This window comes from Alligator sinensis, unplaced genomic scaffold, assembly GCF_000455745.1.
Source record: "Alligator sinensis unplaced genomic scaffold, ASM45574v1 scaffold125_1, whole genome shotgun sequence".
In the NCBI taxonomy this organism is placed as follows: Eukaryota; Metazoa; Chordata; order Crocodylia; family Alligatoridae; genus Alligator; species Alligator sinensis.
In genome coordinates, this window is record NW_005841893.1 from 2,089,579 (window position 1) to 2,104,176 (window position 14,598).

The 14,598-nt window shown below is 47.4% G+C and overlaps 1 protein-coding gene across 2 annotated transcripts in view; it reads left to right on the forward strand.

Moving 5' to 3' along the window:
• Window positions 1-14,598, forward strand: part of PKD2 (polycystin 2, transient receptor potential cation channel) — a 58,538-nt gene that overhangs the window by 18,191 nt on the left and 25,749 nt on the right. For both annotated transcript variants that reach the window (XM_025197265.1, XM_025197266.1), the window contains exons 3-6: window positions 3,625-3,758; window positions 7,470-7,720; window positions 9,444-9,668; window positions 11,203-11,431. In XM_025197265.1, the coding sequence (XP_025053050.1) occupies window positions 3,625-3,758; window positions 7,470-7,720; window positions 9,444-9,668; window positions 11,203-11,431 (839 nt within the window). The remainder of the gene's footprint in view (window positions 1-3,624; window positions 3,759-7,469; window positions 7,721-9,443; window positions 9,669-11,202; window positions 11,432-14,598) is intronic.

Here is a 14,598-nt window from a genome sequence, read left to right on the forward strand (position 1 = left end):
TGGTGGCCTTCTATGACCAGGTCACAAAAGCCTTGGATGCAGGTGTCGCGGTGGACATAGTCTTTCTGGACTTTAGGAAGGCCTTCGATGCTGTCTCTCTCCCCAGTCTCACTAAAAAATTAGGCGACTGGTGTCGACATCTACACAGTCACATGGGTCACTAATTGGCTGGACCCACCACTCTCTGGGTGCGGCTAATTGGCTGGCTGCACCCAGAGAGTGGTGGCGGACGGGTTGTTTTTGACCTGGAGGGATGTGGGCAGTGGGGTTCCCCAGGGCTTGGTCCTCGGGCCCGTGCTGTTCAACATCTTCATCAGCGACTTGGATGAGGGGGTGAAAAGCACCTTGTTCAAATTCGCAGATGACACTAAGATGTGGGGAGAAGTGGGCATGATAGAAGGGAGGAATAGGCTGCAATCAGACCTAGACAGGTTACAGGGGTGGGCACATGAGAACAGGATGGATTTCAGTACTGACAAGTGCAAGGTATTGCACCTGGGGAGGAAGAACCAGCAGCATACCTACAGGCTGGGGAACTCCCTTCTTGTCAGCATAGAGGCAGAAAAGGATCTTGGAGTCATTATTGATTCCAAGATGAACATAGGCTGCCAATGTGGGGACGCGGTCAGGAAGGCTAACCACACCTTGTCATGCATCCACAGATGCATCACAAGCAGGTCCAAGGAGGTGATCCTCCCCCTCTATGTGACATTGGTCAGGCCGCAGTTGGAGTACTATGTCCAGTTCCGGGCACCGCACTTCAGGAGGGATGTGGACAGCATTGAGAGGGTCCAGACGAGGGCCACTTGCATGATCAGGGGGAAACAGGGTAGGCCCTATGAGGAGAGGCTAAGGGACCTGAACCTGTCCAGCCTCCACAAAAGAAGACTGAGAAGGGATCTACAAACTTGCCAAGGGGGACCAGCAGGCAATGGGAGAGTCCCTGTTCCTCCAGGCACTACCAGGACTAATGGCCATAAGCTGACTGAGAGTAGATTCAGGCTAGACATCAGGAGGTGCTACTTCACTGTCAGGGTGGCTAGGAGCTAGAACCAACTTCCAAGGGAAGTGGTGCTCCCCCCTACCCTGGGGAGTCTTCAAAAGGAGGCTAGACAGTCACCTAGCCGGTGTCGTTTGACCCCAGCATCCTTTCCTACCCGTGGCAGGGGGTTGTACTTGATGATATGCTTAGGTCCCTTCCGACCCTACCAACTATAAAACCTCCCTATTGGGAGCTGACTGAAAAGAAGGAGCTCCCAGAGGTAGTGATGCTACAGGTCACAAGGGACTGAGAAGAGCCAGGATCTCAAAGCCAGAGCTTGTCTCCTGTGAAGCCATGCTAGAATTGGCTGCAGGGGTCCTTTCAGGAGAGGGAGACTGAATAAGGATACTTCTTGGGGGAGTTCAAGGAAGAACTTTCCCTTTCCCCTTCAAAAAGGGGAAGTTTGATTCTTTTTTTGTGACAGATGGTGACTTTGCTGTTAACTGTCTGTGATATACAGGAGCCCTGCTTATAATAAAGTGAAATGTCCCAATCCTGTCCTTCTACATGAGTTGTATTACTGGACCTTTCAGAGGTTTATGCTGCCCCTAGCCACATTAAATGACCTCTACACAGTGACTCTGCTGTCACTGGGTTCTCTCAGCCTGGTTATGATTGCATTTCTAGGGTAGATGAGTTGTTTGTTTGTTTGTTTGTTTTTTTTAAGTAGGTCCTCAACTTCTGTATTGGTTATGCCCTTTTTATGCCTCCTGTAACAGTATGGGTACTGTAAAAAAAGAGGCCACGTCTTAGTGGTGGTATGCTCTGGCATTAAGTACACTATCGCACTCTTTTTTTTTTTTTTTTTTTTTTTTTTTATCAGTCCTGGTTTCAGTAAGCCTTAGTTTAACATCAAGTATGTAAATAATCCTGCCCCCATTCAGCAAAGTCTTTAATTGTGTGAGTAATCAAGTACTTTGATGTTAAGGATGGAGATTGCTCAAATACGTGGTTGATTCGGGGACGCTAGTTGGTTGTAGTGTCTATTCTGGTTATGCAAGGGGAAAGGAGTATGTACATAAGCCAACACTATCCTATGTATAGTCTTTCTAATAGCGGATGCTGTCTCCTTTGTAGAGCAGGGATGTCAGACTCATTTGGCCTTATGGGCCAAATCAAGACAGTGGTGCTCCTACAGGCCGGATCAAGAACCACCTCCAGCAGCGGGACAGGCAGTGGTGGCATAAACTTTTGACGATGCTTGAGCTCCTTTGTCATCTGACACAGTCACAGGTTCTAACACTGCCATTGTTTGCTCTGCCATCGCCACTGTAATGAGTCCTGCTGCTTAATCCTAGGTGCAGATTCCCATTGGGACAAGTGATAGCAGTGTCAATTTCTGTGGCTCCCTGAGCCTCTGCGTTAGCTCAGGGAGCAACAGGATTAACACTGAAATCCTGGCCTGCTCCAGAAGCCCCACAGGCCATGTGTTTGACACAGAGCATTGCCCATATAGTCTGTAAGAAGGATAATGTAAGACTGACGAGGATCACCATAGTATCACTGCTACAGCAGAGGCATTGTATGCAGGAGCCACATAAAAGTTGTTTTCTGACTGCAGGGAGTTTTCAAATATTTACAGGTGGAGGAAACATAATTCCTGTGCTTGCATGATAAGCTTAGACTGTCTAGCTTCCAGATGCTTGGTGCTGCACTGCTCGCAGAATTTTGCTGTACAGCCGTCATATCCAGTGCTGGGAGGAGGAGTATGTCCAAGGGGAATCCTTGAGTGGTGCGAAGGTGCCATCTACGTCTCTGCAGAGAGCTGTAGTAATTTATGAATGGGAACTGGCCCTGCACACTGTGACCTGAGGATCAGAGACCTGCTGAAGGTGCCTTTTTATGCTTTCTTTGGGTACCTCCACAATTGTGCTCTACAGTCCTTAGTCATGAGCAAAATATTAACTGGTATTCAGCATTTTCTGATTTAACATCCTCTTGAAGTCACTGCTCACTTTGTTTCATAAACCTTAATGTTTTGGTAGCTTGATAATATAATGAAACTGACTGAAAATTTAAGTTTTAACTTTCAGTATTAAGACTTCTGTTCTTGGTGTTCTTTCAGATTGGGAAACAGTAGAAGGGGGGCAAGCTTTTGTTTTAACACACAGCTGTTGAGCTTTAAGCCCCCAGGGGCCACATGTTCCATGAGCCATACCAGCGGAGGTCACACCAGGCACACCATGGGGATGCACCTGATGCCATCCCCAGTGTGGCACTGTGCTTGAGTGCAATTTTCACCCTCTACCCCCTGTACTGCTGCACTGCCCTGTCCCGCTGTGGCAAAGACAGGAAGCAGCAATTGGAGGGGAGAACCTTGAGACTCCAGCTGCTATTGCAGCCAGAGCGATGGAGAGAAACGGTGGCTGGGTAAGACCCTGGGGGGCTGCACATTAAGTCCTCATGGGCTGCATGCTGCCTGTGGACCATCATTTGGATAGTCCTGTTCTAACATTTGTTCCTATTTAGAAATATCTCCATAATCTATGGAAAGTACAGCCTGGCATTTTCAAAATGAGCCTTTTAACTGAATTCCTCATTTCTCTTCTCCCTCTCCCTCCCCCTCCTTCCATCTCTTGCAGTGACTTACGGGATGGTGAGTTCCAATATGTATTATTATACAAGAGTCATGTCACAGCTCTTCCTGGAAATGCCTATATCAAAGATGGAGAAAACTAATTATAAAACCCTGTCCACCATGGAGGACTTCTGGAAGGTATCCTAACAAATAAATCATTGTCACTGTAATAACTAATTTTTATTCTGTATTCGTGACCCTAATCAGTACATGTTTCCTCAGTTCTTACTCTAGATGGTATTTGGCAAGTACTTTTAGACCCGTTCTGTCCAAAACGCTTTTGCCAATGTAGCAATGCCATTTAGTGGTATAGATTCTTTTTCATTTGTAACATTACTATACCAGCAAGAATTTTTAGTGTAGATGTAGCTATACTGACAAACTGCTTTCCTGGCACAGTTTATTTTCTTGTGGGAACTGGTATAAATCGTACTGACAAAAGTACTCTGTTGCTATAAGCTGTATAGGTTTACCAGTGTAACAATGTCAGCAAGTTGCTCTTACTGCAGAAAAAGCAGCAGTTATGCAGTACAATTCATTAACAAAGGTTTAATTTAAATATCCAAGTGTCACAATATTTCTGTTTCACTTCTGGATCAACAGATTTAAATCCTGGTTCAGGTTATCAGTTCTTGTAAACTGGGGGTGTCATACATAAAGTCCATGAGTTTGATCCAGGCCATGAAACCATTTCACCTGGCCCAGGTGAATTCTGAGGGTGTAATGAAATTGCCATTGAACCCAGCTATGGAGCCCCAGTGGGCAGCATGTTGGTAGTGGGGGCAAGTAACAACTGCATTAATCTGTGTTGCTGCCCGTCTCCCTGCTGTCACTTCTGGCTCCAGGTCTGGCCTGTTACTCTCCTTGTGCTTTGGATCTAGCCTGTGGGTGCTGGTGAGTTTGATATCCCTGTTGCATACTAATACAAGTACTTTGCAGGCCAGTAATACAGATGCTGGTGTCTTAATAGATGATATACCTGAACAGCAGGTGCGTTGTGTTCATAGGCAGCTCTCACACCCAGTGGATTCTCATGCTTTGCAAAGCTAGCATGCCATTCGTTCAATAGCCTTCAGCCTAGTGCTTCAATTCCTCCCAATTCTTCTGGAAGGCTGAAGTGCTAGCTGCATGTTGTGCCCATGGCCAGCATGCTGGCTGCTGCCCTATCAGTGATTTCTAGTCCTCACAAGATAACGTAATGGTTCAGGGAGCAGACCATGCAGTGCCTGCTGCTTCCTATTTAGTAGTCCATGCTCTAAGTCAAGATGCCACTCTCAGGGTGGCAACAGTAGTTCCATTCCTGTGGCAGGTAAGATCACATACAACTGGATGGAAGGCAAGGCACCCAGTGGAAGGTGGGTTAATTGAGATAATAATAATTCAGATTCCAGTCACCTCCTCCTGTGTAGAGCAGTGTGTTATTAATACAGCCTAGAAACAAAAAGACAATCTGTCAGAGGGGCTACCAACACCCCAATTCACAGGTCATGAGAACACAGTTAAGCAAAACTATGATGTACCAGGCTGTCCAAGCTACCTCCAAGAACAGGGTTGTGCATAATACAGCCCATGAACCTGATCTGGTCCACTGAGGGATTTTATCTGGACCACAGCATGTCCCTTGGCCCTGCCTGGCCCAGGCATGGGGGGTGCAGCACAAGCTGTGGCACATGTGGCCATTCCCGCTGTCCTCGGGTGCACAGGCTGGCTGGGGAGGCGCAGAGGTCGTACTCTGCTTCCTGACAGCCGTGGCAGTAGTGGCTCCTGGCTGTCACTGCCAGCGTTCCTGCTGTTTGACCTGGCTCCATTGCCTGGGCACTGCAGTGCACACCCCCCCCCCCCCCCCCCCCCCGCTCACTGCCAGGGGTGGTGGATGAATCGGGTGGGTTGGACGGGTTTCTTTGGAGACTGGCCAAGACACCCCTGTGAGCAGGGCCTGCTTGGCCAGGTACATGGGATAGGGTGGTGGGCGGGTGGGGAGTGGGACAGATGAGTTGGCAGGGCTGGGGCTAATGCCAGGATCGCAAGGCGGTGACAGCTCAGGGCCACGTACGGAGTCGATTGTGGCTCTGCCTGGTGTCCTGGCCCCACGCTGTTACCACCCTGCAATCCTAGCCCTTCTTGCCCTGCTCCCAGATGCTACTCCCTGCCTGCCTCTGGCTCAATCCCATCTGTGCAGCCAACCGCATCCTGCCCATGGGGGATCCCAGGCTGGTCTCCATGGAGACTCCACTGGCCTGCTCTGTCCCGTGCCACAGACCACTTAAAGAGTTTTGGTGGGCTGGGTGGGGGGGTGTTGCTGATTCAGCCTGTAACAGCTCACCAAACCTTCCTAAGTGTCTCTTCAAGCCAAATAATTGCCGACCCCTGTCCGAGAACATTCACAGCTCTTAGCTGCGCAGAAGATGCAGCAGTAGGAGGCTTGCTCACTATTGGACCCAGGGCGAGGCTCAGGAGATCACCCAAAAGTTTGCCCAAGTTTGGGGCAACAGCTGGCTGCTCTGAATGCGGTACTTCCTAGTAGGGTTGCATCTCAGCTCTCTGCACTTTTGCTCGACATTTAAAGCAGTTCTAGATCACACTTTTGCAAAGATTGTGTGCGCTTAACTTTAAGCACATGAATGGTCCTGTTGGTTTCAGGGATACTATTTGCATGCTTAGAGCTTAACATTTCCATAACTTTTTGTAGAATTTGAGCTTTTGTTTGGAGGTCATTGACCTTCAGATTCTCTCTGAGCCACCACAGTGCCCTTGTATCACAATCTCCCCTTGCCCTTCTTGGTGTAAGAACAGGGTCATTGAGTGGTTTGGGCCACTCTGGGGTGGTTGGTGCTATATGGAAAACGTTATAATGATTTTTAGTGCAAAATTATTTTGAATTCCTCTAGTTCTCTTTTTCCCTCATCCCTAAAACACTATTTCACAATGAAGCCTTAGTAAAAGTCTTAAAACTATCTTTCTGTGAGTGTGTCTACACAAGACACTGTAATGCACAATAACTATTCTACTGTGCGTTAATGTGTCATGGCAAAAACCGTGCTAACTCGCAGTAGAATTTGTCAACTGTGCATTAAGCGTAGTAGACAGTTTGCCTTTGCTACTGTGCGTTAGCGCAGTCCAGTGCATCTTTATGTAGTACCTCATTAGAAGTAATAAACTTACTGTGCAGTAGCAAAGGCACATTAATGAACCTGTAGATGCACCCAATGGGACCTAGGCGCCTAAATCGCTTGAACTGTTGAAAATTCTAGCTCTTCTGGTCAACAGCAATTTTTCATAATTATTTAAACAATGCTTATACATTTCCATTTATTTGTACTTTAAACTACTATATTGTCTTGTGTGTGTGTGATCTGTGTTTTTATTTGACTCTGAGATATCAAGTGTTATGATGATTAAGAAATGCTATATGCTGTTGAATGGGTGATAGCATGGAGTAGGGGGGGGGGGGTGTGTGTGTGTGTGTGTGTGTGTGTGTGTGTGTGTGTGTACTTTAATTCCAAAAGATAATGGCCACAAAGAAGCTGTTCATTTTATGAGGGCCCAGGATTATTTAGTCTTTTTCCTTTCCTTCCTTTGCTACAGTTGAGGTAGCATAGCTAGCATACTTCTGATCATGATGGGTAGAAGAAAATTCCCCTTGGGCCTAGCAACACTTCATTTTCCAGAAAAGTTGTTTCTAATTAATTCTGTATTTAAAAAAAAAAAAAAAATCATTTTCTGTTAAAAGCAAAAAATTGGCATTTGTAATAAAAATGCCTCCATGGCAAGAATGAACATGGTTAAAATATTAAGTGTTAGCTGCAAGTAAACTGATCACCTCTAAAATTATTCTATCTCTTTCCTCAGTTCACAGAAGGTCCTTTGTTGGATGGTCTGTACTGGAAGGTGTGGTACAATAATAAAACCATGGCAGAAAATAAAAGCTTCATTTACTATGAGAATCTGCTTTTAGGGGTGCCTCGTATTCGGCAGCTGAAAGTGAGAAATGGATCATGCTCAATACCTGATGATTTAAAGGATGAAATTAAAGAATGTTATGATGTCTATTCTGTTACTAGTGAAGACAAGGCTCCATTTGGGCTCCGAAATGGAACTGCGTATGTATTTCTTTCACATAATCAGAGGGCAAGGGAACAGGCCTTATGAAAAGAGACTGAGAGCCATGGGACTCTTCAGCCTGGAGAAGCGCAGGTTCAGGGGTGACTTGGTGGCAGTCTAACTGTTCACCAGAGCACCCCAGGGGATGACAAGGTCCAACAGTCACAAACTCCTGCAAGACCGTTTTAGGCTGGACATAAGGAAAAACTTCACTGTCTAAGCCCCCAAGGTCTGGAACAGACTCCCCCCCAGATGTGGTGCAAGCACCTACTCTGGACTCTTTTAAGAAACAGTTGGTTGCTTATCTTGCTGGGATCCTTTGACCCTAGCTGACTTCCTGCCCCAATGATCTTATGAGGTCCCTTCCAGCCCTTAGTGTCTATGAAAATGTGCATAACCAAAATGACAGTGTTTTATTTTCTGAAGATGTTCTTAACCAGTTCCTCAGTAGCTGCCAAATGCAATATTTTAATTCTTGTGTGCTCTGTATGTAAACTCTTGATTTCCAATTAAATTCAGTTCCAGGTGATTGATTGATTGATTTTTGCACCCCCTATAAAGTCATCCTGCACAGTTCTGCAGAAGAATGTGCTTGGCCCAGTTGGTTTAGATGTGTCCAAGTTGCCTCCAATGGTTATTTCCCTTGTTAGGAAATACACTGTGCTCTAAGCATAGACTGGATTCTGAGGACCTCTGGATTCTAATGCTGGGTTTTTTGCTTTACCCACTATGAGGTTTTGGATTAATGATCTCCCTCAACCAGAAAACAGGGACTATTTGGCTGTGCAGATTACTTTGTAAAGTACTATATAACCCAGGGGTGGGCAAAACGGCAGCCAGCTGGCAGCCTAATTCCATTTCCCAACAGGCCCTACCTGGGTGGCTCCAAGCTGGTCTCCTTGGAAACCCTGGGAGTGATAGGGCCATGACAGTATGGGGTCGCAAAACCGGGGCTCTGTCCTGGCCCTGCGCTGCCATGACTGCATTGCTCCTGGGGTCCCCATGGAGACTGGCCAGGAGCCACATGGGAAGCTCCTTCAGGGCTGGGATCTTGGGGCAGTAACACCATGGGGCTGCAGCAGAGCCATGTACTGCTCCTTGCATGCCTCTGCCCATGGAACCCGTACTTGTATCAGGGGCATGCAGGCTGTGGATCATGGCTCTGCCCTGGACCTGCACTGTCACTGCCCTAAGATCCAGGGGTCTCCACAGCCCCACCTGCCCATCTTGCTCCTGCCACGCACCCTGCCTGTGTGGGTCCCACCTCTGGCAGTGAGTACGAGGCAGACGGACCAGGGTGCCCAGGCAGTGAGGTTAGCTTAGGCAGTGGCAGCCAGAAGGAGCTGCTGCCACAGGGGCTACTGGGAAATGGAGTCTGGTGCAGGCCCGATCCTGCCAATGGGCTGGACTTTGCCCACCCCTGGTATAACTGATGCTTTTTATTTCACCACAACAATTGGACTGCCTGTGAGAATGTATGTGTTCTGTTGTCATTGTGATGTCTTATGGCATGAGTTCTATCTGCATTTTCTCTGGTTGATCAAATGAACCTTTCGTGCCTTTTTCAGGGAATATATATCACAAATTCCTGTGCATATCTTTAAAACAAACAAACAAAAGAAGTAGCAGCTACTTTCATTTAAGAAATCACTCTTTTCTACAGTTGCTCTTTTAAATGCAAGAAGAGGGAGTAATGTGTTCTTTCTTTTGCTCTTAAATTAGTTGGACTTACACCAGTGAAAGGGATTTGAATGGGAGCAGCCACTGGGGTTTGATTGCCACCTACGGTGGGGCTGGTTATTACCAGGATTTGTCAAGAACCAGGGAGGAGACAGCTGCACAGATTGCTACCCTTAAGAAGAACCTCTGGCTGGATAGAGGGACAAGAGCGACCTTTATTGATTTCTCTGTATACAATGCAAACATTAATCTGTTCTGTATTGTCAGGTATGTATAGAACTTTTCATAATGGTTATGTTCCCTCCAAGTTCAGAGCAGGACCTCTAGTTCTAGGATTTGTGTTCTTTTTCACTGTGGGAGTTATTCACTATGCACATGGCATTACTGAAGTGAGTCTGTCCAGTCCCTGTAAAGTTTTTTTCATGCTGCATGCTCAGCAGGCTGCTGTTCAGGGTTTTGCACACTCAAGCCATGTATCTGCATCTGCTCCAGGCATGTCTCTCTTGGAACTCTCTGATCAAAGAAGCTTCCTGAGTATTGCCCCTCCATATGTGGAAGTGGGACCTCATGTTCCAGCTGCTCTGGCCTCCAGCATCTTTGCTAACCTCCTGGAGTCACCATGGCAGCTGAAGCACACTTTTTCTTAGACCTCTGATCTTGTGGGCATTTGAGTTTATGGTTTACTGTGTCTACAGCATGGACAACTGAAGCACATAAAACAGGTTTTGCAAGAGATTCTTATTAGTATTCTTCACTTTGGATAGCATGAGAGGTGCAGATTTAGACAAAAACAGTAACGTAACTGTACACTTTTAGTCATTCACTGTCTGTTTTCTGGTCACTTTCAAGTGTTCTTTGGAACTGAGTTGGCATCCTTTAGGGATCCTCCTTTGTACAGATAGAATCTCTGAATTGCTGTGAATATCTTCCATAGAGTCATTTCCCTTTCTCAATGGCTAATGACTCAGTAAAAAGGACCCCTCTTGCTGTGAAACCATATGCCTGTTTCTCTATTGCCCCATACTTGCTTTTTCACTTAAAACCATGCTGTGACAACTACCCTTTGTTCTTTTATGGCATTCTCCGCTCCACCTTTGGTACGAAGAAGCCTGATTAAATTGAGTTTGACCACTTTCTTTAGTATTTCCATGTTGTTGCCCTTCTAGACTTATTGAAATGTTGGTGAGTCTTGATGATCCAGTTGTCCAAGCAGATATGCAAGCTCCATTCTCCTGTCTTCTTTGTAAGAACACAGTACAGATAATCAAAATATGTAAATATGCAGGGAGGTCAAACCCAACCCATAATTCATCAGATCCCTGAGGAAACTGCCTGTCAGAAGTCTCATAATTCTAATGGCTTTCATCAGTGTTCTTACATTTGGGGGTAGCTTCTGGGAGGGAAAATAAATAAAGCGACCGGAAACTACACTGAAGTGTCCTGCCTAGTAGGTCTATGGGGCATGGCTAAGCCTCTGTTTTGTATTACCTCCTCCTTCAGAGATTTCTGAAATGAAACAAGTGTTTTAGGATTCCTTCTTTTTCTTTTACGTAAATTTGGGTTTTATATATATGCAGCTATATATTAAACAGTGCTGGGTGTGCATCTCGCCAGAGCACAGAATAGCATTGGGAAATCTATAGAATTTGAGTCTAAAGGAAATTGAGCAACTCTCTCCGTTTCTTCTGAAACATTATTTTGGGTGGCTAAAACTACCTGCTAACATACTGTAAACCATTTGGCAGGAACGCTTTCAAAGACTGTTTCATAGTTTCTTGTTTCTTTTTTTTTTTTTAAACAGGTTATTAGTGGAGTTTCCAGCAACTGGAGGCCTTCTTACATCTTGGCAGTTTCAGCCAATGAAGCTAATTCATTATATTTCTACTTTTGATTTCTTCATGGCAGCCTGTGAAATAGCATTTTGCCTCTTCATTCTGTATTATATGGTGGAAGAGATCTTGGAAATTCGCATTCATAAACTGCATTACTTCAGGAGTCTCTGGAACTGTCTTGATATCATCATCATTGTGGTGCGTAAGGGGTAATATTATTACCACTATTTTCTTTTGACTCCTCTCCTGGGTGTGTTAGCATACTCAGTGCTAGCACCTTGGTTAGAAGACGTGGGAACACTGCTGTCATTCTAGATGTCATAACTTTTTACAGTGTAAAGTACCATTAATGTGAGCGGAGGTGTCACAATCTGGGCAGTAGAGAGTGTGTGTGTGTGTGTGTGTGTGTGTGTGTGTGTGTGTGTCTCTGTCTTACGGTTGTCAACTGGACTTTTTTTACTAACATATTTTTACATAATATAAAGGTAACCCTCCTGTAAGCCCTGGACTGCAGTAATAAGGGCCAGGTTCAACTTTAGGAGTTTAATACCAACTTACTAAATTGGTCTCCAGTTCCCACCCAGAAACAAACTTTCCCACTTGCAAGCAACATTCAGCTAAACAGGGTTTGGTATGGGGTGGGGGAAGGGATAATAAACACACAACCTTCAAGAAACCTTAGCCATTAAACATTAAGTGAAACGAGTTACTCTGTCACTAGGAAACCCTGGCCCCCACCTTTATCCCTTCTGGCCTCACTCCCCCCATCCTAGCATAGGCTCCCACCTGCTGTTTCTTCCCCTTCCCAGCCTTACAGTTCCATCCTGGCCACACCACCACCACCACCCCCCTCTCTGTCAAATCCATGTGCTACCACTGTCTGAGGCATGGGGTGGGGGGATGGGGCTTCAGAGGTTTCTGTGGGCTACAAAGCCCTGAAGGAGAGTTCCCAGCTGGGCACCAAGCTGTGCTCCCACTCATTCAAGGCAGGGCTGCTTTGTTGTGTTTATCCACCAATACTCACATCCAGCTTTATTCTGATGATAGCTATTCAGTCAAGCTCATGGTTTCTTAGTTATTTATGGGGAGCTCAATTTTAAAAAACAAACAAACAAAAAAACAGACTGTCCATAAATTTACAGGCAGTTAGCACCATACAGAGATTTCTAGAATTATTCATACCCTCCCTCAAAACTGTTCTGCAATTACATACTTTCAATGACTCTTGAAGTTCTAGAGTCACCCATGAGGGGAAGAAACTAAAAAGGCTCTTAAGTATCCCTCCTCTAGCCCTCCACACCTTGGTAGTGTACAGTAGGACTGTGCAAAATTTTGGCAGCTGTTTTGTTTTGGAGGTGTTTCGGGCCATTTTGGCACCCAAAACACCGAATCTAAATTGAAACAGAAGGCTCTGAAACATTTAGGAAATGTTTTGGAGAACTTCGGAGTTTCAGAGCCGGCCTTGCAGGGAAACAAACTAAGAGGAAGGAGGGAACAACTGCTCTGATATTGACATCTAGCTCTCGGTTTGTTTCCCCAGCTATCTAATCAATTCCCTGTCTCTTCCCGGGGGGCCTGGGTCCCCAGATCTGCATGTGAGGTTTCAGCAGGCTGCTGCTGCAGGCTGGGGCCAGTGCAGCTGCTTGGCGCAGCCACGCCAGGAAGACTGCAGTGCTGCCGCTGGCCCCAGCCTGTAGCAGCAGCCTGCTGAAACCTGGTGTGCAGATCTGGGGGCCCGCACCCCCTAGGAAGACCTGGAGGAATGATCAGAGAGCTGGGGAATCGAATCGGGGCCTGGGGAATCAAACTAGGGGCTGGGTTATCTGCAGTGCGACCTGGCTCAGCAGGGAGCAGAGATCCGCGCCAGGATCTCCTCCCTGCTGCTGCCCTGTGCAGCCCCAGATCTCTGTTCCCTGCAGAGCCAGGTCACATGGCAGGGACCAGCACTGCCTTGCTGCATGACCTGGCTCTGCAGGGAGCAGAGATCTTCACTGGGGTCTTCTTGCTGCTGCTGCCCGCCCCATGCAGCCTCATGTTGCCGGGGTGGGCGGCGGCAGTGAGGAGACCTCCGGCATGGATCTCTGCTCCCTGTGGATTGTTTGCCGCTCTGTGCTGCTAACCTGCCCCACGACCCAGCGTGACAGGGATCGGAGATCCGCACTCCTTGCCTGCACAGAGAGCAGCAGCCCTCCTCTGGATGAGCCACCCACAGCCCTGTCCTGCTCCCCACTGGGGCCCTGCAGTCCCTGGCCTTGCATCCCTGCCCACCTGGGTAGGGCTGTGTAAAGCTTCCCTTGCAGCCTGTTCGAAACAGATTTGACCAAAACGAAACAGGATGGTGATTCAAAACACCGAAACGAACCACTGTCCTCTGAAACAGCCGAGTCCCAAACCAGAATTGAAACACACCCGTTTCACACAGCCCTAATGTATAGGTATTCCACAATGAGAAAACTCACTTTAAAGCCAGTACTTGTTCTTTGTCTGAGAAAAGGGTTGGGTGTCGCAATGTATTTGCAAAATTACCACTAATGCATGTTAATGTAGTGTTCCAACACTTGGTTAAGTGAGGTTTGAATAACACTATGCACTGCTTGCCAAGCAGACTCAAGTGCCAGGAACTGTAGATGTTTGCATAGCATTGCCTAAAAAGGTATGTTTCCCTCAGGGTGGTTGCTGAGACAAATTCCAATAAGGAGAAATATTATAGCAGAAATGTACAGAAATTGGCTGTAAGAGCGGGGGGAAAAAGTCCATTTTGATCTTCAGATCCCTGTTTAATCCATGCCGTAAAGTAGCTTGTTCTTTACGTATATAGCTACACTAGCCAATTGCCCATCAAGAATGATGCGGGGCTGGGGACGGAGCCCCATGCCCCTCCCCTCCCCTTCCCAGTCGGGCCCGCTCTTTCCTTCCTTCCTGCTGCTTGGGGTCCAGGCCTGCTTCCCCTTCCCTGCTGCAGCAGCAGGGGGAGGGGAGGAGTGGCCCCATGCCTGATGCAGAGGAGGACGAGGCCCGAGGGTGGGGAGAAGCCAGGCTGCCACAGGGACGGGGGGGAGGGAAGCAGTGGACCCGGGCCGACCTGGAGGTGGCGGAGGGACAGGAGGAGCGGACTCGGGGCCAACGTGAGGGAGAGGGGTTGGGGAGGAATGGGCCCAGGCCCAAGTGGGAGAGGAGGCCCCCCTCCCCTCCCTCTGCTGCTGCCGTGTGGAGCTGGGCCCACTACTCCCCCCCTGCTGCGGTGCGCCTGCTCCTCCTCCCTCTCCCGCCCTGCTTCAGGCCCACTTCTCCTGCCACTGCCACCTCATTGGTCCTGCAAGCAGCGATGACAGGAGGGGGGAGGGGTGGGCCAAGGCCAGTGCTGG